The sequence below is a fragment of the Rousettus aegyptiacus genome, unplaced genomic scaffold (assembly GCF_014176215.1).
Source record: "Rousettus aegyptiacus isolate mRouAeg1 unplaced genomic scaffold, mRouAeg1.p scaffold_m13_p_6, whole genome shotgun sequence".
NCBI classification, from domain to species: Eukaryota; Metazoa; Chordata; class Mammalia; order Chiroptera; family Pteropodidae; genus Rousettus; species Rousettus aegyptiacus.
In genome coordinates this window covers 86,800,507-86,827,416 of record NW_023416309.1, presented here as the reverse complement: position 1 = coordinate 86,827,416, position 26,910 = coordinate 86,800,507, and the positions used below count along the sequence as shown (strand labels likewise).

At 32.3% G+C, this 26,910-nt stretch overlaps 1 protein-coding gene and 1 pseudogene across 10 annotated transcripts in view; both read right to left on the bottom strand.

The window, feature by feature from the left end:
- BCAS3 (BCAS3 microtubule associated cell migration factor) overlaps positions 1 to 26,910 on the bottom strand; it is a 508,191-nt gene that overhangs the window by 451,795 nt on the left and 29,486 nt on the right. For all 10 annotated transcript variants that reach the window (XM_016143369.2, XM_036222219.1, XM_016143368.2 and 7 more), the window contains exon 6: positions 12,942 to 13,023. In XM_016143369.2, the coding sequence (XP_015998855.1) occupies positions 12,942 to 13,023 (82 nt within the window). The remainder of the gene's footprint in view (positions 1 to 12,941; positions 13,024 to 26,910) is intronic.
- On the bottom strand, positions 7,555 to 7,673 carry LOC118604147 (annotated as a pseudogene).

Sequence of the window (26,910 nt, the reverse complement as noted above, 5' to 3'; positions counted from 1 at the left end):
TTTTATCATTTTCTTTTGCTACTACATCTAGCACCAGAGAGAAAAAAGCACTATTAAAACTACAATACCTCTTAAAATTCTTCTATAATGCTTGTACCTTTTAAAGGATCTAAGATGGAACCTCTCCAAAGATACATTAAATTTTAAACTATTGTACAGACAAAATTCAATCTCACTTCATTTCTTTACTTACAAAAATTTGTGCAAAACTTTTGCTGTTCTGAACAATCTTAAGGGAACATTCAAAATTTGTAATTAGAGTGAATGTTGAATTTCTGCATCTAGCCATAATGTAGTAATGGAGATTAGATTTACCTTCCTGCTGGAAAATGTATGGAAAGGCAGTTTCCAGGCACTGAACAACAGGCAACATAGGACAGTGATCCTTGAGACAAGGGAAACAAATTGATGTGAGCCCTATGATGTCCCAATGTATTCATTTATTCAAGTATTGCCAATAGCTGCTTTTGTACTATGATGGTAGAGATGAATAGTTGTGACAGATGCTACATAGCCCATAAGCCTAAAATATTTCCTGTCTAGCCCGTTAAGAATGTTTGCACACTCCTGCCTTAGACTAAAGACTGTTCCAGGCATACCGAACAAAATGTCAAGTAATTTAAATGTATCCCAGAACAAAGCCCAAAAATATTTAAAGCATACAAACTACCAGTCTTGAGCAACATCAAATTCACAACATGTGGCTTCCAAACAAACATTCCAAAACATGAAAATAAACAAAGAAATATGACCCATATTACTGAGACAAAACAATCAATAAAACAGATTGACACTTAAACTACTACGAAAAGCATACTCCATTGATTCAAAAAGATAGTGTGAGTGTGTTAAAAAGACACGGGAGATCTTTCCATTTGCACGTGCACACACAAACACAATTTCTAAAACTGGAAACTGCAGTGTCTGGATAAATAAATGATTTATTAGATACTGCAGAAGATTAGGAAACGTGAAGAGGCAGCGACAGAAACTATTGGAAACACAAAGGATAAAAAAGGCTGAAAAAAATGAACAGGGACGTGGCTCCATAGTGTAGTGCTTAGCACGTCTGCTTTACACGCAGAAGTTCTTGGGTTCGCGCCCCAGGTGGAGCTACAAACCATACCCCTCCAGAGCGCCAGGCCCCAGGGGTAAGCCACAAGTGCATGGGAGGAGACGCCCTGCCTTCAGTGATCCAGTTCTTTTTAAAAAAAAAAAAAAAAAAGGAGCCAGCAACATCCGGTAAATCACCAGTGGAAGGGGGAGGGACAGAAACTATTGGAAACAGAGAGAATCAGTTGTAAAACAGAATCAAGTGGGCTAAAATACATGAGAAGGTAATGAAAAAACATTTGAATTTGCACTACAAAAGAGACTGTTAAGAGATTATGACAAGCCATGACAGGGAAAAAAATTTCTTAAAAATATTTATCTGTATCTGTATATATATATATATATATATATATATATATATCTCATATATATGATGGAGGACTTATCTAAAAGACTCAAAGAACACTTAAAACTGTAAGAAAATAAACAAAAACAACGTAGGTAAATCCTGACAGATACTTCACCAAAAAGATACACAGATGACATATAAGCATACAAAAAGATGCTCCACATCATAATATTAGGGAAAAGCAAATTAAAACAATGAGATCTCATCACACAGCTAGCAGAATAGCTAAAATCTAAAACACTGACAACATCAAATGCTAGTGAGGATGTAGAGAAATAGGAATTCTCATTTCAGGAAATATATGAGAACTCATTTTTTGCTCAATTTTTCTGTGAACCTAAAATTGCTCTAAAAAATATAGTCTGTTTAAAAAAATGTATATATGTGTGTTTGTGTATTCTATTTTTAAAAGTATTCGAATAAATGACAACCAAAAATTTTCATTAACCCACTATTTTTGAGACTCGACAACAGCTATACTATTTTATATTCTCACCAGCAAAGCACAGAGATTCCATTTTTCCACATCCTCACCAATATTTATTTTGTTTTTCTAACAATAGCTATTTTTTAGTATAAAGTGGTAATCTCATCATGGTTTTGACTTGTATTTCCCTAATGATGATGCTGAGCATCTTTTCATGTGCTTAGGGCCATTTGTATATCTTCCTTGGAGTAGTATCTACTCAGGTCCTTCAAACATTTTTGAATCAGTTTTGCTATTGTTGTTTTGAGATTTTTATACAATATGTGAAATGGTATAATAACACATGAAGAGAGGCTGTAATGAGTTAAAGATATACTGTAAATCTAAAGAAACCCTGAAAACAAAACCAAGAGACACAGTTAATAGACACAATGAAGTAGATAAAGTGGAATCATAAAAATACTAGTCCAAAAAGGGAAGAAAAAGTAGGAAAAGGCAACGATGAACACACAGGAAAAATAGAAAGTGGTAAAATGGTAGATGTAAATCAATTCTCATTAACACACACATTTATGTAAATGATCTAAAGACACAAGTAAAAGAGTAAAATACTGGATTTAAAAAAAAGACCCAATTATATGCTTCCTACAAGAAATGCACTTTATATAATAAAAAAAATCAAAGGTTCAAAGTAAAAAGATGACGAAAGATGTATCATGCCAACACTAGTCAAAAGTAAGCAAGAGTGTCTATAAACATTCGTATATAACAGAAAAGTAGGTTACAGAGCAGGGAATAAACCAGGGACTTCATTAACAACAAATGAATCAATTCATGAAGAAAACTTCACCATCCTAAGTGTTTTTGCTCCCAATAACAGAATGGCAAAATACATAAAGCAAAAACTGATAAAATTACAAGAAGAATACACAAACCCACTCTCTATAACTGATAGAATATGCAGAAAAATAATCTATAAGGATACATATATTGCAAGCAATAAAATCTCAAAACACTTAACAGGATTGGACTCTATGTCTTCTGATGACAGTGGGATTATATTAGAATAACAGAAAGATAAAAGGAAAATTTCTCAAATTTTAAAAACAAAATGACATCCTTTTAAATAACTCATGTGTCAAGGATGAAATCGCAAGGAAAAGTAAAAAATGTGTTGAAAGTGAATAAAAAAAAGAAAAACAAAAATAACAAACTATTAAGAAAAAAACTCAAGAACTTGGAAATTAAAAGTGAATTCAAAAATTAAAAAAAAAAAACTTCTGAAAATTAAAAATGTTTGTTTTTGAAAAGCCTGAATGTACCCTCCATAGGATGATGTTGATAATGGGGAAGAATTTGCATGTGTGGGAATGGAAGCATATAAAGGAAATTTCTATACCTTCTGCTCAATTTTGCTGTGAACGTAAAGCTGCTCTAAAAGGCAAAGTCTATTAAAAAATAAAAAAGCTCACTATGGCAAGTCACAGGAAGGAAGAAAATTTTTGTGCATATTTTACATATACCTAAAATAAGACTTTGATCTAAAATACACATACAGAATATATACAGAACTCTTACAACTCAATAATAAAACAACACTATTAAAAACGGGCAACAGATGTCAACAGATATTTTATAAAAACAATCAAATGGTGAACAAGCAAAGAAAAGAATATCAATATCCCTGGTCATTAGGGAAACTGGACCACTGCTAGTGAGAAGGCAAAACAGTATATCCACTTTGGAAAACAGTTTGGCAATTTCTTACAAAGTTAAACCTACACTTATTATATGACCCAGTAATCTCACTCCTAAATACTGACCCAAGAGAAATGAAAACATGTATCCACAAGCAACTATTCACAGCAGCTTTATGCATAAGAGACAAACCTGGAAAAAATCCAAATGTCCATTCATGGGTCACTTAAGGAAAAACAAATTATAGTATATCCAGACAATGGAATACTCCTTAGAAATTTTTTTAAAAAGGAATGAACTGAAACACACAACGACATAGATAATTCTCAAAGGCATTATGTAAAATGAAAGAAACCAAGTACATATAAATGTTATATATTCCATCTTTTCAAATTCTAGAAAGGCGGAAACCATACTGAAATCATATTAGTGGTTGCTGGTAACCCAGGTGGAGGGAAGTAAGGACACAGGGCGACTTTTATTTTCAACAACATAATTAAAATATAATTCACATAAATACATTTCAACAATTAATGTGTACAATTCAATATTTATTAGTATATTTACATAGTTATGTAACCATCACCACAATTAATTTTAGAACATTTTCATCACCACAAAAAGGAAATCCTGTATTCATTAGCAATCATTCCTCAATTTCACATAGTTTTGCAATCCCAGGCAACCATCTGCTTTCTTTCTCTATGGATTTGCTTATTCTGGATATTTCATATAAATAGAATCAACAATTTGGGGCCTTTTAGGGCTGGTTTCTTTCACTTAACATAATGTTTTTGAGGTTCAACATTTAACAGCTTTCATCGGAACTTCACCTTTTATGGCCAAATATATTCCATTGTATGGTTATACCACATTTTGTTTATTAGTTGATAAGACATTTGGTTTGTTTCCACCTTTTGGCTATCATGAATAATGCTTCTATAAATATTCATGTACAAGTTTTTATATAGTCATATATTTTCATTTTTGTTGGTTACACACCTTGGAGTGGAATTGATGAATTATATGGTCATATTTAACATTTTAAGGAACTACCAAGCTGTTTTCCAGTCGCTGTGCTATCTTATGTTCTCATAAACCATGTACGAGAGTTCAAATTAGTCCACGTCCTCACCTATACTTGTTATTACCTCTTTTGTATATAGCCATTTTAGGGAGTGTGAAGTGGACAAGGAAACCTTTTTACAGTGATAGAAAGGCTTTATATTTTGATTGTGGTAGTAGTTATATAACTGTATCCATCTGACAAAACTCGTAAAATTGGATACTTAATATTGATCAGTTTCATTGTATGTAAGAAGTATTTCTCAATAAATCTGGATTTTTTAAAAAATATTTACTTAAAATAACTATTACTTAGCAAATAAAGAGTCTTCACTTTCACACCTAGGAATGTGTGTTATGATAAATGAACACAGATTTCCCAGACCACACATCCAATTCACTAAGACACCTACATTCTTCTTTACAGTTCCACAGTTAAAAGTATTTAAGCTGTACTGATAGTAATCACCATCTCCATTACAAGCCTGTTTATTTGGGTCAGAATCATTAGACTCACATGTAATTTAGTTGCTTCATGTTACACCTTCGTTTTTATCTGATTCGAGATATCTGTCACTAACCCTTTTGAAGTACTTTTAATAGTTTATACCAAGTCCTATAAAAGGAAATCAACATTTCTTTTTAAGGCTTGATTTAATTTAGGGTGAATGTAATTTGAATAGACTACAGTTGTCTTTATGACATACCTTATCCTGACAGCTTAAAATTTTAAATGTAGTTAAGTAGGATAATAGCTTTCCTATATATTGGTCTTCGCATTGACTATTTTCATTACTCTTCACCCTTAGACTAAATAACCAAAGACACCAAGTACAATGAAAATACTAGGGCAACTGCAGATATTTTAGACCTTAAAAATGGAAGAAACTATAGAGAAACAGAGCTACTTTTTATATATTTCAATGAATACACAACTGTTTTGTTTCTGCAGAGACATGGCCTTGAAACACCGGGATTTGGTAAAAGTGTTTCCCTGTAATATTAGAAAAATCGTATACTGGAAGACAGTGAGGCCTAAGTGATTAAGTGGCAAGCTTTGAAGTTCAAATTCCAGCTCCACCGCTTATCAAATATGTGTCTTTATGCCAGTCACTTAACTGATTTGCGCGTTAAGTCTCCTCACCTGTAAAATAGGGTAATGGTACTCACCACGCAGAATAGTGGTAAATAATGATTATGCATATTATCAACCTAGAATTCATGTGAAAAATAGCGAGCATAATTATTGACTTGACTTATAAATTTACTTCCTCTCTTGTCTTTTCAGTATACAACCCTCTCATTACAGCCCTCATAGGAAAGGTCCCTAATTACAGGGTTCAGATACTTAGATCAATTTCTCAAATTCAACACCATGACAGCACAAAAAATAAAAAAAATTAAAAAGCGGCACTTATAAAACATTCTCCCCTAGAAATACTATTCTCCTATCCAAAAACATTAAAGAAATTTCAGATGAACAGAACTTATGTTCCCCAGTTATCATTTACCTAAGTCACAGGCTTAGTGAAATCCTGTAAAAACCAAAATTACCCCAAGTAGTAAAGCCCTCAATATAAAGACTGGGTGTTATATTAAAAAATACACAAAGCAAACTAAGAAGTAATTAGAGCAGAAACCATTAGGGAAGCCCTAAATCTCATTTAAAATGTCAATAAGCCTGTTTCCTCTTTGCAAAATACTGGTGATGACTGTAAGCAAATGTCAGTTGGCCTACTTTTGGGAAAGTTGCTAGTGTTTTGGCTGAACAGACACCGTGTGCGTGTGTGTGTGCGTGTGTGTGTGTGTGAGAGAGAGAGAGAGAGAGAGAGAGAGAGAGAGAGAGATGTGTGTGTGTATGTGTATCAGTCTGTCTGTTTATAGGATTTACTCGTTTAACTTTAGTCATTAACATTTTAATAGGAAAACAAAATTTACAGCAAAGACCAGGAGTTAATTAGAATTTCCAAGTTCATACAGTTGAATGAATCAAACTGCTCCTCTTTGAACATGATAAAAACTACATTTAAATCATTTGAAAAGGATGAAACAGGTAGTAGTACCTTATGAAAAATAATGGAAATTAGACACATAAAAATTTTATTTAAAAAATTATAAAAAATAAATGAGAAAAAGTTTAACTATCAATTCTAAAGTTCTTCTGCTCATGTTTGTTTCTAGAAAAATCAGCCATTCATATCATTAAAAAACAACAACAATTAGTATTTTTGACGGCATGGGTGGGCTGTTTAATATTACAAGCTGCAGAAAACACCAGGCATTTATATTCCAGTAGGAAAAACTGGGTTGGATCTTAGGTGTCTTTTAAACCTTTTAGTATTTTGAGATGTGAAATTGTGACTTCTTTGCATAGCAGAATAAAAAATAATACTATCTTTCCAGCAGTAATTCATAATGAAATAACCTAGAAGAAATAAGCCAAGTTGGCTACCCAGTGTTTTGGATGAGTACCAGAAATTTGGCTCATAGACACTTGAGGATACTGTATTTCCAAAGAATACATCTATTCTCAGAATAAAGTCCCTAGCTTATAAGAATGTATTCTAAAATATTCCTGTATGGAAAAAGTTCAAGTACGCGGGACATTGGACTCCTAAAGATAACAAATAGGGTTGAATCTGCATGTCTAAAAAATCTGGTTCAGGTTCAAGGCCAATATAATCATCCTTCTCCATAAGCAATAAGTAAACAGCATGAACACATGCCTAGTACAATTCCTAATAGAGTTAATAGGTCTATTAAACTCAAAAACAGTGTTACACATTTGGTCACTGACAAATTATTTTTTTTTCTTTTCTTCAGGTGAGGCAACCCTTGGTTGACCTCAGATTGCAAGGACCTTGTCAGCTTACGATCCCTTATTTTTTTATTTTATTTTTTACGCCTACAGCACTTGGTCTTCCTACGTGGTCTCCCATCCAAGTATTAACCAGGCCTGACCCTGCTTAACTTCTGGGATCAGCCGGGATCGGGCTTGTTCAAGGTAGCATGGCCGTAAATGACAAATGATTTCTAACAATACTTTACACAAAAGTAGAATTCTAGTTCCTCTTTTGTAAAGTATTAAATAAATTTATTTTGGGGGCACAAGTCATATTCCACATATTATACAAGACACAACATATAATGCACTGTTCCTGTGACACCAAAGAAACACATGACAGTAAACGAAGGAACATAATAAAAGAAACATTTCCCCAAACACTGTGAGAATCAGAGGCTGGCAAGGAACAATTCAGAAATCTAATAGGAAAAGGAAAAAAAAAGGAAAAAAAGAATTTTTTAATTCAACTTTCAAGGAGAGTCACAATTTAAAATTAAACGTGGTAAAATATGCAAAGATTTATTTGCATGGAACTAAGATAGATCACAAAAAGTGATAGATTTCACCAAATAACAAGACAAATGGCAAACAATATATGACGTATACAGGACACATATCCAAAATAATATATCACTAATAAAAATCTAGTAAAAAGCTCAAATTAGTAAGGAAAGAGTACAAACAAGACATTAATTAGAATAAATGGCGAAAATATGAAGATTTCCAATTCTCCCTAGCACTCAAAGACCAAAAATCTAAAAACGAAGATTTTCCTCCATCAGATGGGCAAAGGCTAAAAAGATTCACAATAGCCAATAGAGGACAGAATTTTTAAAAAAGGAATTCTCATGTATAAATGTTGGTATAATCTCTCTGATAATTTTACAGTGTGCATCAAAATTTTACAGTACATATTCTTTGACCAAGCAATTTCCCTTCTGAAAGTTATCCTAAAAAAATAATTTCCTGTACATTTTTAATGTATATATATGAAAGTATATAACTACATAGCCTGTCATAGGGAAAAAGTTAAAGTTAATATAACAAATGTTCATACAATCGAATGATACATAATTTTTAGCCATGCTGAAAGAAAATTTATGTTTTGAAATGAAAATGTTTGCAACGTAAAGTTATGAAAAAATCTACACACACACACACACACACACACACACACGTGTCAATACAGGTAACGCATGTAAAGAACTTGAATCGGGCCTTGGACATACTATTACAATTATATTTTAATTCACATGCAAGTGTGAAAGATTAAGGGAAAAAATGTGGAAATATATCCCCTAAGCTGTTAAAACATGCTTGGTACCAGGGAAAAGGAAGAAAAGAAGGAAAGGAAAAAGGTAACCTGGGTTTATCTAGGATCATGTGAATTTTCACTTTCTACATTTCAATATTCTTGCATTCTTATAATGAATATTTTAACTGGTCAGAATTATATATTTATTATAAGAAATTAAAAAACTATTAAAGTGAAAGTTTCCTCTGATCCCACTCCTTGGAAAGAACCATTATCAGCATAAAGTCTATAACCCTATAAAATTTTTAACTTATATATTAAAACATACATAGTTTTATTTTTTATTTCACAGATGAGGTACTGAAATATTAAAAACCACAATAGCTACTGAGAGAAATAATTAAGAAGTATTTACTTTACCTGGAATTAAGTTCTAGAAAGATTCAAAAGATAATAACAGTTTTTATCTGATAAAATAATACCAATTCATTGGTCATAGCTTTCTAAAAAATTGTACTAAAAAAATTCTAAAGTAGTTCCAGGTTCATTATGAAAGTAATCAATTATTTGATTAGTGACAGTGACCATGGAAAAGTAGGGAAGCACAAACTATGTTGATATGAGTAAATGCCAATGATGACCAGTGGGATAAGAGGGTATACAAATCCTCAGTTTTCCACAGAAAAGGAACTTGCTTTTCTTCTAGGTCATAGTTTTCAAAAGATTACACCACATGGCAACAATCGACAAATATTTATTAACACCTTGTACCAAGTACTCTGTGAGACACTAAAGATACAAAACAGCCTACAAGTCTAACAAGAGGCAAATGAGCAACTAAAATTTAAAAAAAATAATAAACAGTAAGTCCTATGGGAGCAGATATTTCTGAATTGTATAAGGAATAAGAAGGGTTAGAAGGATATGGGTATTCTAGAAGACAAAATAAGCAAATGAAATGAGCTGAGAAAAAGAGGATAGATCATTAGATGAAATAAAAGTAGTTCAGTACAACCATCACAAAGGAGTGTTGTTGAGGCAAGGAAGGGGGAGAAGGGCACAATGGTTAAGGATAGCCAAAAATAATGCTGGAAAAATACACAGTGAGGGGATCCTCACAAAACATCAAAGTATCCTGGTATGCAGCAGCTCTGCTAAATTCACTTATTAATTATAATTGTTTATAGATTCCTTTGTATTTTCTATATACACAATCAAGTTATCTATTAATAAAGACAATATACTTCTTTCTCTCTAATATTTACACCTTTTATTTATTTTTCTTGCCTTATTATAATAGCTAGGACCTGCATTCAATTGTAAATAGAAGTTGTGATACAAGCCGTCCCAAACTCATCAGGAAAGTATTTAATATCTCACTACTGATTATGATGTTGACTGTAGATTTTTTTTATAAATTATCTTTATCATACAGACGATATTTTTTTCTAATCCTAATTTGCTGAAAGTATTTTTTATTATAAATGGCTATTAAATTTTGTCAAAGGTTTTTTCCATCTCTATTGAGATGATCATATGGGTTTTTTTCCTTTATCTATTGATACAGTGAATTGCACTAATTAATTTTCAAATGTCATCTAATCTTGTAGTCTTGGAATACCTGTTTCTTGGTCCTAATGTAGAATTCTTTTTATATGACACTGGATTCTATTTGGCAATATTTATGTATAAATTACACCAAAAAAGAAAGAAGGGAAAGGAAGGAAGGAAGGAAAGAAGGAAGGAAGGAAGGAAGGAAGGAAGGAAGGAAGGAAGGAAGGAAGGAAGGAAGGAAGGAAGGAAAGGAAGGAAAAGAAGGAAAGGAAGTAGGGAGAGAGGAAGGAGAGAAAGGAGGGAGAGAGGTGTTGGGCTTGAGAAGGTGAGGACAAGAAAAACATGACAAAAAAAATCATGACAGCGGAAAATAATTATTCGATATTAGAATTAGTAATCCACATTGAGACCACCTCCCCAGAAGAACAGGAAAGTTTTTCTAAGGAATCACAATAAGGGGTATGACAGCCAAATAATACATGTACCAGAAAGAGAACAAAAAAGACTTAGAAGAAACCATCAAAAAAAAAAAAGTAAGAAACTTTCTAAAAAGTATATATACTTTCTACATTTCAGCATTGAAGGGACCCAGGACAACGTATGAAAACCATGAAAACAAAGTTTCAGAACACTGGGAACAAAGCCAACATTCTTCTAGTTCTCAGAGAGAAAAACAAGCCATGTACAAAGAAAAAGGTATCAAAATGACTTCAAACTCTTCAACCATAATACTATACCAATGCCTTCGAAATTTTGAAGTAACATTATTTACAAACAAGTGTTTGTTACCCAAATTATCCATCAAGAATTAAGGAAGAATAAAGATATCTTCAGACAAACAAGACCTATCACACATCCTTTTTCAGGAAGCTTCTTAAAGACTTATTACATAAAAATGGGCACACAAAGCAAAATGGGCAAGAGAGGAATGGCTTACTTTTTCCAAATTTTACTTTAAGATGCAACTGATCATATAAAATGTTACAAATTTTATATGATCAGTTGCATCTTAAAGTAATGAAATGCAATAAAAGAGATGCACGTAATTTTTATAAATCTTAATAAAACTTTTAGCTATGTGAAATTATATTTTAAATCTAATATTTTTTAAAGTAAGTACATTACAGTAGATGGAGGACACTTCTTTTAATTAGACAAAGCAAATTAGACATACTCAAATTCTACTAGTTATATTAACTTGTATAGCTTTATATTCTCCATGAAGTATTTCTACTCAAAGTAAAAGTTGAGAAAAGTTGAATGTTAATAATTGGCACAAACAAGAGCTTCATAAATGAACAGAGAAAAATCTGCCTCTGTGAATTACAAACAAAAGAAACAAAGATGCAGCAGTCCTTTACTAATAAAGTTCTTCTTGATTCCAACCATTCAAAGAAATAACTGGCAATTCAAAAACCTTTCAGAAAATAATGCCCCACAACCTTCTTTGTCATAGATTTCACCAAAACACAAATGCAACAGAAAATGGAGCCAGAGAGAGAGAGAGAGAGAGAGAGAGAGATTGCAGAAGTGAGACAGAGGGGGACAAAGCTAAAATATGTGTATACCACACAGTTCAATAACAAGAAGAGAAATCTCCACTTCAGGATACTGTAGCCTTATGACTTCCACCCTTCTCATTTCAATTAAGCAGATTTAATGTAGTGACATTAATCCCTGACATTACTTATGTATGTACATGGTAAGTACATAATTCACACGGGAAGTTAAGTTTTAATAAACATCATTATCACCAATTTAGAGAATTACTCCTAAAGAAATATCATAAAGAAGATTTCCCAACTTCTGGGGAAACTTTAAAAACATAATATAATTAAAATATATTAATATTCTCTTTTTAAAAAGATTTTAAAGTGTGCAAGTAATAGTAATATGATTGTTTTTGGTACACTTGCAAAAAACATTGAGTGAACACAGATGAGTTAATGAGGATATATGAGCTTTAGAAAGCTCAAATTTCTAAAGAGTTATTTAAGCATCCAAATAGATTTGATTTTAAAATGTACATAATTTTTTAAAAAATAAAAAAAATGATATTTAAATATAACAGTAAGAAGTATTCATTATTAAAGCAGTGACCCAAGGTCAAAAGCCAGAAACTGTAATTCCGACATAGCTAGAAATGCAGACAACAGACTCATCTACAATCAAGATAATGGTGAAAACCAAGCTTTCCAAGGCAGTACGTATAACTGAGAAGACAGAGACACAAGAACAACAGAGACTTGGGGAATACCCACAGAAGAAAGCTAAACCAGAAACATAACAAAAGCGGCACAGTTAGCAAGGAAGAGATCTGGGAAGAGCAATGCCATGAAAACCAAGAGAGAAGAGGGCTTCGAGAAAGAGCCAGCCAAGTCAGAGGCTAAATCAAGATCAAAGAGGATGGAGATAAATCAAAACCACAGTAGAAAGTGAATGGCCATATTGAATTGGTTAAGATTACCTATTTCCATCTCAACTGAACTAAGAGTTTATCTTGGGGGGAGGAGAGAAGGAGCATGGACACTTGGAGAAAAACAGACTTTAGTTATCATTCTTGCTGTCTGTAGTCCAAGACCAATAAAAGAGAAACTTTCCAAATGATTTGTTTCTTTTTAAGGGTGACACTCACCAAACTGTGGAGCAGGCAAGATTCTAGCAGCTCGAATTGGGCCATGTCGAACAGAAAAGAGCTCTTGTGCTTCCCCACTGATCTGCATGAGAAGTCAGAAAAAATTTCAGTAAATGAAAACACAGGTCAGAACATTATTAAACGAAAACAAGATCTCCTAAATGTTATAATTTATTGTCTGAAATGTAATAGACATACACACACACACACTCAGTCATACACATTTATGGTTGATCATATTCATATCTTAAATTATCTGAAGTATTTTTAGAAAATTATAACAACATGCACTTGGTATGGATAAGAAAATAAATGGTCTGTTCTGGAAGTCTATAATTTTTATCTTTGATAAATTACTATAAGTCTGCTCAGTTTCTGCATGACTGCCTTCCATTTCAAAGCAAAGCAACTATGATTTTTTTATTAGCATTCAGTTTTCCATGTAAGAAAAAAAATAAATACTCTTAGTATTTTGAAAGGCATATCTTTAAAGTTGTAGTAACTTTCACAAATATGTTGTAAATGAGAAAAAGCAAAAGATATTGCAAAGAACACTGAAGTGAAATGTGAATGACCTAGGTATGTAGTGCTTCTGTAATAACCAGCTATCAAACCACCTTAAGTAAATCATTTTAGCTCTATAAATCTATTTTTTATTTTTAAAATATTTTAATAAAAATTATATATATTTAAGGCATACAATAGAATGATTTGATGTACTCATACATCATGAAATGATTGCTGCAGTCATCTCCTTGGCATTACCTTTTTATGCCTTTTTATCAGATGATAGCACCTGAAATCTACTAGCTTAGCATTTTTTGGTATTCAATACAACATAACCATCATGCCTGAACATTAGACCTCTAGATTATTCACACTATATGACTACAACTTTGTACCCTTTGACCAACATCTCCCCAGTTACTCCACCTCCTCTAAACCTATATTCTTTTGCATTTACAGACTGAAAAGGTAAAGGTGCTAAACTACGTCAAAGATATTTGTAATTTTAATACTCTATGAAGAGAAAAAAGTAATATGCAAGCACCTATAAGTGTCATCATTTTTATTATACATATAGATCAAAACTGTATGGATGTCCATTCATTTTGAGTCATTCCAGATTTATTCTTTAGATATAAAGAGTATAGTAGTCTATTAATCCAAAGGTGAAAGGGTATGTATGCTAATATATGTGTCAAGTATGAAAACAAAATTAGTTTTCAAAATTAGTGGTTCAGGAGGAAAGTTTGCTAATCGAAATAATAAACAGATTAAATTAGAATTAGTTAAAAGCTTTCCTGAATTTTTTAAGTGGTAATACAGTTCACAATACATTTTCATAATCATCAAGTGTTTGATGCAAAATTTAATATAAGATAGGGAAAATGGCAAACATTATACAACTAGTTCTAAATACCCAAGAACTTAGAACAGATGTAATAATGATAAACATTCAACAGAGAAAATATGCTGATGGTATTTTATTTAATAGGCCTGCCAAACAAGCAGTTTAAAATATCAACAGTGTATACATTAGAAAATAAAAGCCTTATAAATCTTCCAATATTACAATATAAATCTGTAGAGCTGCCTTTTAGATTAACTACTTTTTTAGATCTTCATCTTCTATCAGAATTTAAAGCTGTAAACTATAAATATTTTTATTTCTTATAAATGTTAAATTGTGGTAATGCCTAAAGAGACAGCATATTCATTTTGCTTATAAAAATTATGACAACTTATTTATTGGCTGCAATGGCAAATCCCTCTATAACACTTAGGATGCAGAAGGTATGAAGAACGCTAGGCTCTTTGCACTAACTATGCAACAATAGCACCACCTATCACCAATTAAACATACAAAGGCTATAAACTCAGTACGGTCAACTGTAAGGATTTTCCCCTCTACAAATTCCTTTGTGAACATTAATTTTGTAAATGAAAACCATGGCCATTATACACTGAAGCTCTTAAGTCTACATTTTATTATCATAGAATAAAATTTTAAATTAAAAAAAAAAAGCCTTAAAAAATCATGGGTTCAACCTCCCACTCAAAGCAGTAATCATACATTCTCTGAAATCTAAAAATTACCATTTCTTTGATTTTAAGCACATTTTCACTGAAAGGTATATCACTAATGTAATGCAATTATATAATAGATGCATTATTGGCTCTCTCCACCAAAGCTGCAAAGTCAGATAGTTTTTTAAAATAAATTGTCTGTTGGGCAATGGATAAATAATATTGTTCAATACATATACTATTTCTATTAACAAATAAGTTAAAAAATTATAAAACAATACTGTAGAACTTGGCATTGAAATTATAATTCCGAGTTATGAAAAACACTTCTCACTATAACAAATAAGGTTTATACCTATAACAAATTATGGCAGTCCAACATAAAATCTACTGCTCTGTACTATTATTTCCATATGCCACAGGTCTAGCACCTAACTTTTGGTTCTATCAAATACTGCCTTAAAGTTTTTTTTAAGTTTAATCACATTTAACTGACCTGCTGTACTAAATTATACTAAACAATAAAGAATAAAACAAACCCATCTTGGCATACTCACAATATGATAAACGTTTGTCACTGGGTTAATACACAAGAGTTACTTTGATATAGAAAAATATTTTGAAATCTGAACACACAATGCTTTTCAGAGTAACGACTTTCAAAACAAACCTAAATGCCCTATTCTATTCTAAGCTTCTACTCTAAATCCTTCTTTAAATGTACGGCAATAGGTAGGAAAAAACATTAGGACTGATTATAAAAGGCATCCTCACATTCATTACCTATCCATCATTATCTCCAAGTTAAAGTCATAGAAACTTTGTTTAATTATAAGGGAAGGAAGGGGAGAAGAAACATTCTGTCACTATTTATAGATATTTGTGAATATGCTAAAATCAAGATCATTACAACCATAATTCTAAATTATCCTGAGTCACAAACATCAAACTTCCCAGAGGAGAGAACTCTCCAATTTGCATGTACAAATTCTACACTAAAAAAACTATTTGGTACAGAGGCAGTGCTGACAAAGTGTATACAGATAGATGTGCACATTTTAGAAAGGACAGAGAGGATGGATATGTGCTTACAGGCTCTGCTTTAGCTGCCGTTTTCAATTGTCTTTAATAATTTTATACAGTATGTTCACTGGTACTTTTGCTCTCAAATAAATGAGTGTCAAAAATGATTAACTTTTTTTAAAGGCCTTCAAAGTGGTTTTTAGGTTTCTTAAAAGAAGTTCATTGAAAATGGCAAAGAATCTCAGAGATGGGGGTTTTAGGGATCCTGAACAGAATTACCAGGAGCTGTAAATTCACTTCTAAACCACCAATAATAATAAATAAGAGGGTAGAACTACAAGGAAGGAGTGTACCAAGCAATGTTCCACCTTCCTGGCAACTGCAGTGACTTGTGGAGAGGAGGAAACCTCTCCAACAGCTCCTCATGGGTCTCTGCCTTTGTTCTTACTGGCATTTTAATTTCTGATGACAGACTTTTGTTGTTTGGAGCATAAACCGGACGTACCAGTTTGGAAGCACAATAAGGAGAACAAAGAATGATTTGTTCACACTGTAGGAAAAAAATCTTTTCCAACCATAGAAAATCGCTTTCGCATGGTGAAAATATGCAAATTACATACCAAACCAAAAAAGATGGGGGGAAAACACAAGTTTAGAATCTCACAACTCAATCTAAGGCAAAAAGAAATTATAACAGCCGAGACAATAACACAAACAGAGAAAGGCTATAAAAGCTGTGGGAGAGCTTTGTAAGTGCTTTTAGAGAATCCTAAAAGCAAATGAAGGTCATCTAGCCCTCAGAAACAAACTTGTTTCTGAAACCCTGATGACTTTCCAGACACATCTGACTACAAAACAGAAAATTCAATCAAATACCAAAGACAATAATATTTTACAATGACAGAATTAGGACAAGAGTACATATTTACACTTCCGACTACCCTTTTAGACAATTGGTCAAATGGTGAATTGTGGTCCGCAAATGATTCTTTTTAGCAAACTTTATTGAAAGATAATAGACATAGAAATAATACATAAATTATATATATATGTACAGCTTAATAAATTTTCAATGTTAATCCACCTCTGTTACCAGCACAGACATCAAGAAACAGAACATAATAGATACTCAGAAAGTGCCTCCACACCCCTTTCCAGTCACAAACCCAAACCAAGAATAACCATAACCACTATCCTGAACGTCTAATACTTTATAAAGTTTTACTTGAAGTTTATTTAAATGGAATCACATAGTATATACGGTAGTCCCCCCTTATTTACAGGGGATACATTCCAAGAACCTCAGTGAATACACACACACACACACACACACCATGTTTTCCCCTATAATACATACCTATGATGAAGTTTAATATATAAACTAAGCACAGTAAGAGATTAATAATAACTAATAAAATACAATAACTATAACAATATACTGTAATACAAATTATGTGAATGTGGTCTTCCTCTCTCCACCCTCCCCCCTCCCATCACCCCCCCCCCCCAGAAAACTCAGCCAGATACTGAGCAATTAACATACAAGTAGCATATACAATATGGATACACTAGACAAAGGGGATGATGATTCATGTCCTGGGTGGGATGGCACAGGACAGTGCAAGATTTCACCATGCTACTCAGAACAGCACAACACTTAAAATTTAATATTTTTGGACTGCAGTTGACCACAGCTAACTGAAACTGCAGAAAGCGACACGGCGGTTAAGAGGGGACTACTGTACTGTTTTGTGAATGGCTTTTGTGCACTACATATTTATAAATTCATTTGTGCTACTGAATATGATTGTACCTTTATATCTCTGCTCTTATATAGATTTCCATTGTACGAAAACATCACAATTTATCTAACAATCTACAGATAAAGGGCTTCCAAGTTCTTTCTAATTTTAGGCTCTTAAGATATCAGGAAAAATTGCGGAGAACTTTTGAATGGGGAAAAGATTACTGTGTGTTCTTTCAATGGATTACCAAGCTTATCTAGTTGACTCTTTGGGGTTGATTCGCTTTTGGCTATTTTATAATACTATAAGTTATAGAAAACTAATAAGAATGTAATTGACTCTTGTCCAAAGAAATACAAATGAATTTTGTCTGGTAGAAATACCTCTGAATTCCACTCTGGAAAATGATGATTCCAAGCAGCACATTTTAGTCCCAACAGGATATTAACCAGGTTTGCATCTTTTAAGTTCATTTCAACATTCCTAACTATATCTGTTTTTCAGATTCTCTTTTGAACCAGCTATAACAACTTGCCAAATACCTCGTTAATTTAATGAGTTAAATACAACGGATGATACATGTCCATTTTATAGTTGTACAAGTGTCTTGATTTTAATGTTTTGTAAGTATATTTCTTTTGAGTTGTACAAGTGTCTTGATTTTAATGTTTTGTAAGTATATTTCTTTTGAGTATGTACTAGAAATGTGTGCATATTTTATAGGTTTTAACAAAGTAGTTTTCTATAGTGATTATACAAATTTACACTTCCACCAGCAACGGAAGAGAATTCTGCCTGCTCTACATCTTTGCCAACAGTGTCAGCCATTCCAGCGGGTGTTTAGTGGGATTCACGCTGTGGTTTTACTTTGTATTTTTTTTCATGACTAAGAGGGTCACTTGAAGACCTTTTCATAAGCTTATTAACTTTATATTATTTCATGAATGACTGTTAAAGTCTCTTACGCAATACAGATTCTAAGATATTATGGATTTAAATTTATTATTCACAGTGAACAAAATGTATAATTCAGTATTAACTTTATATTATTTCATGAATGACTGTTAAAGTCTCTTACTCAATACAGATTCTAAGATATTATGGATTTAAATGTATTATTCACAATGAACAAAATCTATAATTTGGTCTTCTCTGGAAAAGAAATGCTGCCTCAAACTAAATATATAAACAGTCTTTAATATAGTAGACCTCCATCGGGGCAAAGGATGTTTGTCCTAAAAGACCCTTGATTTCCAGAGGTATGTATGACAAACAGTACAGAATATGAATGAAATTCAAGAATTCATTTTAGCAGCTCTGGAGAAAGGCAGGGCTTTTTGTACCTAAGCGAATTCATATTTTAACTTCAAATGCAGTCATAAGCATTCTTTCCACCCGACTAAGGTACAATGGTTGTGTTATATCAAAATGATATCCCCTGGAGTGAAAAAATATTGATTTGTAAAAATTCTTACAAACATTCAAAGTCAATTCAGTCCCTGCTAAAAATAGGAAACATACAAAAATTGCTGTTTCCCCTTTACTCAAGCATTTCAAACACAAAGGATAAATGATTAGTATTTCTTTTTCTTGATACTTTGACAAACTTTAATCTTTTAGAAATTTTTAAGAGGTATTGATTTACTTATTTTTCAAAATGGCTACATCATATGTAGCAAATCATTTCTAGACTGGAAATAAGAATGAAAAGACCAAACCACCAGACAGGAAAGACAATAGAAAAAGAATTCCTCATATTTATCTCAGGCATATCCTGACTTTCAGTCAAAAACATTTTTCATGTCAGAGTTCTCTGGATAAGTAATGGCTATAATTCCATCTACGGAGTCTAAGGAAGTAAAAGTAGCCAGTAGGTGGGACTCTGGAAGTTTTAATCATTTCCCAAAATAATGGCCTATGGCAACAATGCTAAGTATGTGCAACACGCCAAATCATCAGTTACAAATATCACACAGCAACAACATCAATGATTCCAACAGTTTATAAGTTGACCTTGTGTTTATTAACTATATAAATTTGCTAAATCTAAGTTTGGCTTTAAAATAAGGGTGATGACACATCTATCTAACAAGGCAATTGTGTCAAATTGTGTAGTTAAAGTACAGAACACATAGTTGGCACTCAAAAGTTAAATCAAGAAGATGCTTGTTAAAGGAATGAACTGTTAACTGACCAGATCTATATTGGCCTCCTTATTCCATCTTAATGGTATTTAGCATAATTTGTCTTTGTCACACTGTTCTCAAAGCATATTAATATTTAATACCTAAAAATGTTATAATACAAGATCATAAAATACACTTTGGTACAACTCATTCTTGAACCCACCAATATATAACTTCCTATGCTATATAGCTCTTGGGGAAAGGACTACCAAGATGGTAAGCAAAACCTCATCTGTATGGCAAATTTTTATGACACTAATCTTCACACTTCTGCTAGAGATCAAGGTAGTCCCCACCCTCTCTGGCAAATATCCCATTCTAACCTTTATGTGTCTTACCTGCAACAGGTTTTCTTACCAACAGTGATATAAAAATGGTTCATTTAAATAAACAAATGAAGAGTTATCCAATCTTTTGTAATTGTTTCATATGTCCTAACCATGTGTACGCACCCAATTGAAATAAAGTTACTTAAAAAGAGAATTGTTCCATTTATTTTAAAATTTAAAAGTATCATCAAATAAAAAATTTTTCATTAAGGAGAAAAATGTCAACTATGGACTTTAGTTGCTAATAATGTGTCAAAATTTGTTCATCAATTTTAACACATTTACCTCACTAATGTAAGATGTTAATAGGGTAAAATGGGGGATACATGGGAATTCTCTATAATTTCCACTCAATTTTTATGCAAACCTAAAACTGCCCCTCTCTCTTTCTCTCTCTCTATAGATAGATAGATAGATAGATAGATAGATAGATAGATAGATAGATAGATAGATATAAAGTGTTACATATATAATGTATATGTTACATATATTATATATATATATAAATTTTAAGCCATCCTGATACCCCCCTCCAAGAAATAGGAATAAAAGGTAAAAATATAGAGAGATGGGGAAAATGAGGTCTGAGGCTAAGGAATCCAGTTACTAAAGCAACAAAAAAAACCTCTTAGCCTATTTAAATATACAAGTTGACAGTTATCACTTTGCTAATTGTTTCACATGCACTAATTATACAGACAACAACGCAAGTGAACTGATGAAGTTCCTGAAACAGATGTTTTCATTACTTTTTTTTAACTTAAAAAGTCACAACAATAATTTTTTTAATTAGGGAGAAAAGGTAAAAGTATAAAGAGAGCTGGGGAGAAAAGTGGTAGGTATCATCTTATACTAAGGTATTTAGTTATTAAGCAACAAAAGGACCTCACCCAGCTACATGAATGGCTACTGTAACTACACCAAGCAATCACTAAGAGTCAATAGTCTCTCTCTAGAGTCACCCTGTGAGCCAATTTGGTGATATAATTTCATTTTAGACATAAGGAAACAAAGAAAAATATTCCCAAAAAGACCAGACCAAAGAGGCATCAGAATCTCCTATTAATTCACTGTATTCAAAACAGTTTTTAAACTCAGGCATTTTTTTCTCTAAGAAGTCACTGCCAGGGGGTTTATTTTCCATGTTACAGCTCAGCTCCAACAATTTCAAAATCTTAAGATAGCACAGTTTGTCGAAGTATTCCTAACAGTAAAAAGTAATTCTCCTGAAAGCTCCTAAAATTAAAAGGAAGAAAGGGACAAGTTTTTTGTTTTATTTTTGCCTACTTCACCACAAATGATTCAGTTAATGTCAGAGCATCAGTATCTCTATAACCTACTTGTATGCCATTAAGAAAAAAAAGGCAAACCACAAAAACCACTTAAAACACATATTTGTGAGGACTAACAACTTATAGAACAGATATTTGCTAACCACATAAAGCAGATGGCAACTGAGTCTATATTTTGGTCTTGACACTAAATTCAAAATACAAAACTTGAGGCAAGATGGAAGTGAGTTTCATGAATAATATGAAAAGTGCAGAACACAAATAATGAATGGAACTTGTAATCACAGTTTCATACTTCCAAACTTTTGCACACACAGAAAGGAGTATTTTAAGTCAACTTTAACCTTTCCCCTTCAGCCTGATTTTGAAAGGAAGATCAAAGAAAAGCAGTTTAAACTCACACGGTCCTACAGTTATGCAACACAGATTTAGACATTACACTTCAAAACACCAGCCATTACTTCAGCACCACCAATCCAAATACCATTCCAGGGCTTTGAAGCAGCCCTAATGGTATCTTCCATTTGCAAGTAACACTTCTGTAGTCAAAAGATCTTACTCAGGGTAGATGTTAATGTAAAACCACTCAGACTACACAGACACACGCGCCTGGAGGCAGACTGGAAGGTGTTCAGAAGTCAATGTAACACCATTATGGAAAGTGTCAGCCTAGCAGCTGTCATAAACACTTCATAATCACTCAGACACACAAACTGGATTCCCTTTAACTCGTTATTTTATTTTGTGCTGAATATGTGTCCAGTTGAAAAGAGAAAGAGAGAAAACAGTGCTACAGATAAGTCAATTTTGGCTTATAGCCTGTTTCCACTTTTAAAAGACTGAGCCTGTCATATTTTATTGAGATTGTAAACCTATCCTGATACAATCTATAAACTGAAGATAGTTTTGCAATAGCTCTCTAACCAAGGAAAAGCTGATTATATTAAATGGAAACCTAAGGTTTTTCTTATGTAAAATAGATATACTAACTTGTAAGACTGACAAGATGACACAAAAAATTACTGACAATACCAATGGTAGCAGAAAGTGGAGCAACTAGAACTCTAAGATATTGCAGATGAAAGTGTATAATGGTACAACTGCTCTGGAAAACTCTAGACTATTTCCAATAAAGTTAAATACATGCCTAACCCACAACCCAGTCATTCTACTGCTAGGTACACACTCAAAAATATAGTGCACACATCTACTATTATGTTCATAGAAGGTGTATTCACCACAGCCTAAAGCCGAAAACATAAATGCCCATCGAAAGAATAACTAAACAGACTATAATCTATTCAATTCGTAGAATAAAACATAGTAATAAAAACAAAAATAAAAATGCAAACTATTGCAACATGCAACTACATGGATAAATCTAAAATATACATAGAGCAAAAAAAAAAAAAAGACAAAGGAGTACATACTGTGTACCTCTAGTCACATGAAGCTCAATAGAAACAAAACTAATCTGTAGTCAGAATGGTGATTAACTTACCTAGATTTAGGAGGACTAACTGGGTAACTCTGAGTAAGAAAAATTTTCTCGTGTTTATATTTCTGTACACCTATGTGTACATATGTATATAAATGTGTTTATGTGTGTATATACATACGCACGCACAAAATCATCAAACTATAGACTTGAGATTTGTGTATGTGATGTTATATCTTAATTTTTAAAAATATCATAAACTGTTAATACATCTAAATAATGGAATATTATTCAACACTAAAAAGAAATGAGCTATCAAGCCATAAAAAGACATGGAGTAAACTTAAATGCATATTACTAAGTGAAAAAAGCCAATCTGAAATGGCTACGCAGTATGATTTCAACTATATGACATGCTGGAAAGCCAAAATTGTACGGACAATGAAAAAATCAGTGCTTGCCAAGGGTTGGGGGAAGGAAATATAAAGGATTTTTAGATCAGTGACTAGGCAGAGCAAAAAGGATATTTAGAGCAGTGAGACTATTCTTTATGATACTATAATGGTGGATACATGTCATTACTCATTTGTCAAAGTACATAGAAAGTAAAATACCAAAAGTGAACCCTGAAGTAAATCGTGGACTTTGAGTGATAATGTGTCAGTGTAGGTTCATTAATTATATCAAACGTACCACTATGATGTGGAATGTTAATAATAGGAAGGCTTTGTGTTTGTGGAGGCAGGAGATATATGGACACTCTGTACTTTCTGCTCCATTGTGCTATGAATCTAAAACTGCTCTAAAAATTAAATTCTATTTTTTTAAACGGTATCTATCAAAGAAGTTGAACTAGTTAAACATAAGCTTTAATTTTTTCATCTGTAAAATGGGAATGCCACTAACTAGTAAAATGCACAGAATTAACAATAAAAAACAATTTACCTAAAATGTGTGTTACATTCTGATTTTTCAAATTAAAGATATTATTTATATTAATATTATGAAACTTTACTAGGCAGCATAAGTGTCAAAACTCCCCCAGACATCCTATCACTTCTCAGTGCTCTATAACACTCTATTCATAACAGCATCGTTACACTAACTTTATAGGCCAGAGTTTCTCAACCTCAGCACTACTGACTTTTAGACTCGACAAGTCTTTGTCACGGGACCTTTTCCTGTATGTTGTAGGATGTTTAGCAGCATTTCTGTCTTTTACTAACTAGTTGCAAGAAGTGACTTCCAATCATGACAAAATGTTTGCAAACTAGTTAAATGTCTCCTTGGGGGCAAAATCACTTCCATTTAGAAAGCACTGACACAAGACTGCAATTATATAGTGACATCTTGCACAAGTAGAATACAATCTACTCAAGGTCTTAAATTACATTTGTGTCTCCTAACACCTGCCATAGACCCTAATGTTTCAATGCGGCTGACTGGAAAAATTGTGGTATTAATTAATAAAAACAGAGGTTTTAGGAAGAAGAGATAGATTACAAATGGGATAGAATGACAGCAAATAGCAAAAGATTATGAAGCTTAGTTTGGATCTTTCCGAAATTGAGTCTCTAGCACATGTAGATGATGATATTCAACAAAAGGTTGAAATCTTAAAACAGATTTATTTAACATATATATACCTGCACATATATGCATATACACATATATGTGAAGTATATGTAAACATGCATATGCATATACATATATCCTACTACCTGCCAGACAGTGTAAGTGGCACCAGAGATACAAAGACCATTAAGACATGATTACAGTTCTAGGGAGGCTTACAAAGAATTCTCCCAACTGCTAATGTAAAATTCAAGATTCCTAGAAAGTCCTGGAACTCATAAGCAAAGTGAATCAAAAATTAGGAAATCAGAAATTCTCCATTTCATTCCCTTGGTCCTATGCCCCAAATTTCAACATTAAAATGAGTATGAGCAAAATTTGGAAAACAGAAATACTGCTGAAAGTCCCGTGAAAACTAGTATTTCCTATAATCTCATTCTTCCCAGAAAAATGAGAACTAACCAGTTGTCTCATTTAACAATATTAACAACAAACTTGAATAAATATTGAAAGAATAGGTTTATAAAAATAACACTTTAATTTTAATATTTAAAAATAACATTTCAGTCCCATCTAAAAACAATTCTTACTGAAGTATGTGTGTGTGTATACATATACATACATAGTATATATTTACATATGTATGCGTTGTAAGTCTTTGATAATCTTAACAACGCACAACAACTTTTCCCATCAAATTATACACATCTAAGCCAGTAGTTTCAACCAGAATTTTCTCTAGAGCAGTGGTTCTCAAGCCAAGAAGGCTCTCAATCAGGGGATGTTTGGCGATGTCTCGAGACACATTTTCATTGTCACAATTAAGGGAGTTGCTGTGGGCATTTAGTAGATATAGGCCACAGATAAGACTACATATCCTATAATGTATTTGCATATTTATATGCCTTACAATATAATTATAGCTAATTTCCTATTTAAAATAGTATTAGCCATTTAAAACAATCATTTCTTAATTTTTTTATTACCTCTGATAGTTCACATCAAGCTGACCAATATATTTTAAACCAGAAATATACACATAAAGAATGGCCAATTTTTAAAAAAAAATGGGACTCAGCTTCAAGATTAATCATCATGTCTGCAGGTCAAAACCTGACTGGGTTCATATTCTATGAATCTATTTAAATAAAGTTCAAAACAGGCATACATACTAGAAGGAGTACATACTAGGAAAATTGTTTAGCCATATCTACTAGAGTTAAACACACACCTACATTATGATCATTAATTTATGGTGTTAAAAATAAACATAGTAAGTAAATTATATCTAAATAAAATTAGAAAAACACACTACAAAATTTTTTTAAGTCAATGTAAATGTCTATTTTCTGGTTTTGACATTGTGCTATAGTTTTTATAAGATGTCACCTTCAGGAAAACTGAGTGAAGGGTACATAGGCCTCTAAATAATATTCTGCAGCTTCCCATAGTCTAAAATTATTTAAGATTTTAAATCAATTCAAAAATAGACAAAAAAAGAAAAGCAAACACAAAGACAGCAAAAATTCCCTTCACATACACGATGTTCTCCTAATTAAGCAGGGAAAAAATGGTCTTTTCAGAAATGGTGCTGAGTCAGTTAAGTATTTCTTTATTAATTTTTTAATAATTCCCTATTTTATATCATATAAAAAAAATAATTATTTCAAATGGATCATTAACCTTAAGACAATAACAACCATCTAACAAAAAACACAGGAAAATATCTTCACAGCCTTACAGTAGACAAAGATACAAAAAGGATTAATAGAGTAAAACACTTAATGCATTTCTTTCATCAAAAGACAACATTAAGAAAGTGAAAACTCAGCCTGGCCTTCAATTCTGCAAGAAAAAAAAAAAAAGAAAGTGAAATTGTAAGGATACCTATAAAGGAGACTATTAGGACAAATGATGAAATCAGAAAATGGACTGTGGATTACAAAATAGTATTATATCAAATTTAAATGTCCTGGTTTTGAAAATAATGTTATTGTTGTATAAGATAATGTACTTATTCTTAGGAAATATACACTGTGTTATTTATAGAAAGGGGGGATATGATTTCTCCAACTTGTAAATGGTTCAGGAAAAAAAATCTACACAAATAGAAAAATGGAGAGAATGATAAAGCAAATGAGACAAAATCTCCACAATTGGTAAATCTGGTTAATAGGTATCAGGAGTTCCTTGTACTAGTTATATAATTTTCAGGACATTTAAAATTATTGCAAAATAAAAAGCATTTTTAAAGGTCCACAATGAGATAGCAACACATATCCTCCAGAATACTTAAAATTTAAAAGACTGACAATACCAAAAGAACTGAGAATGTGGAGCAAACAAAATT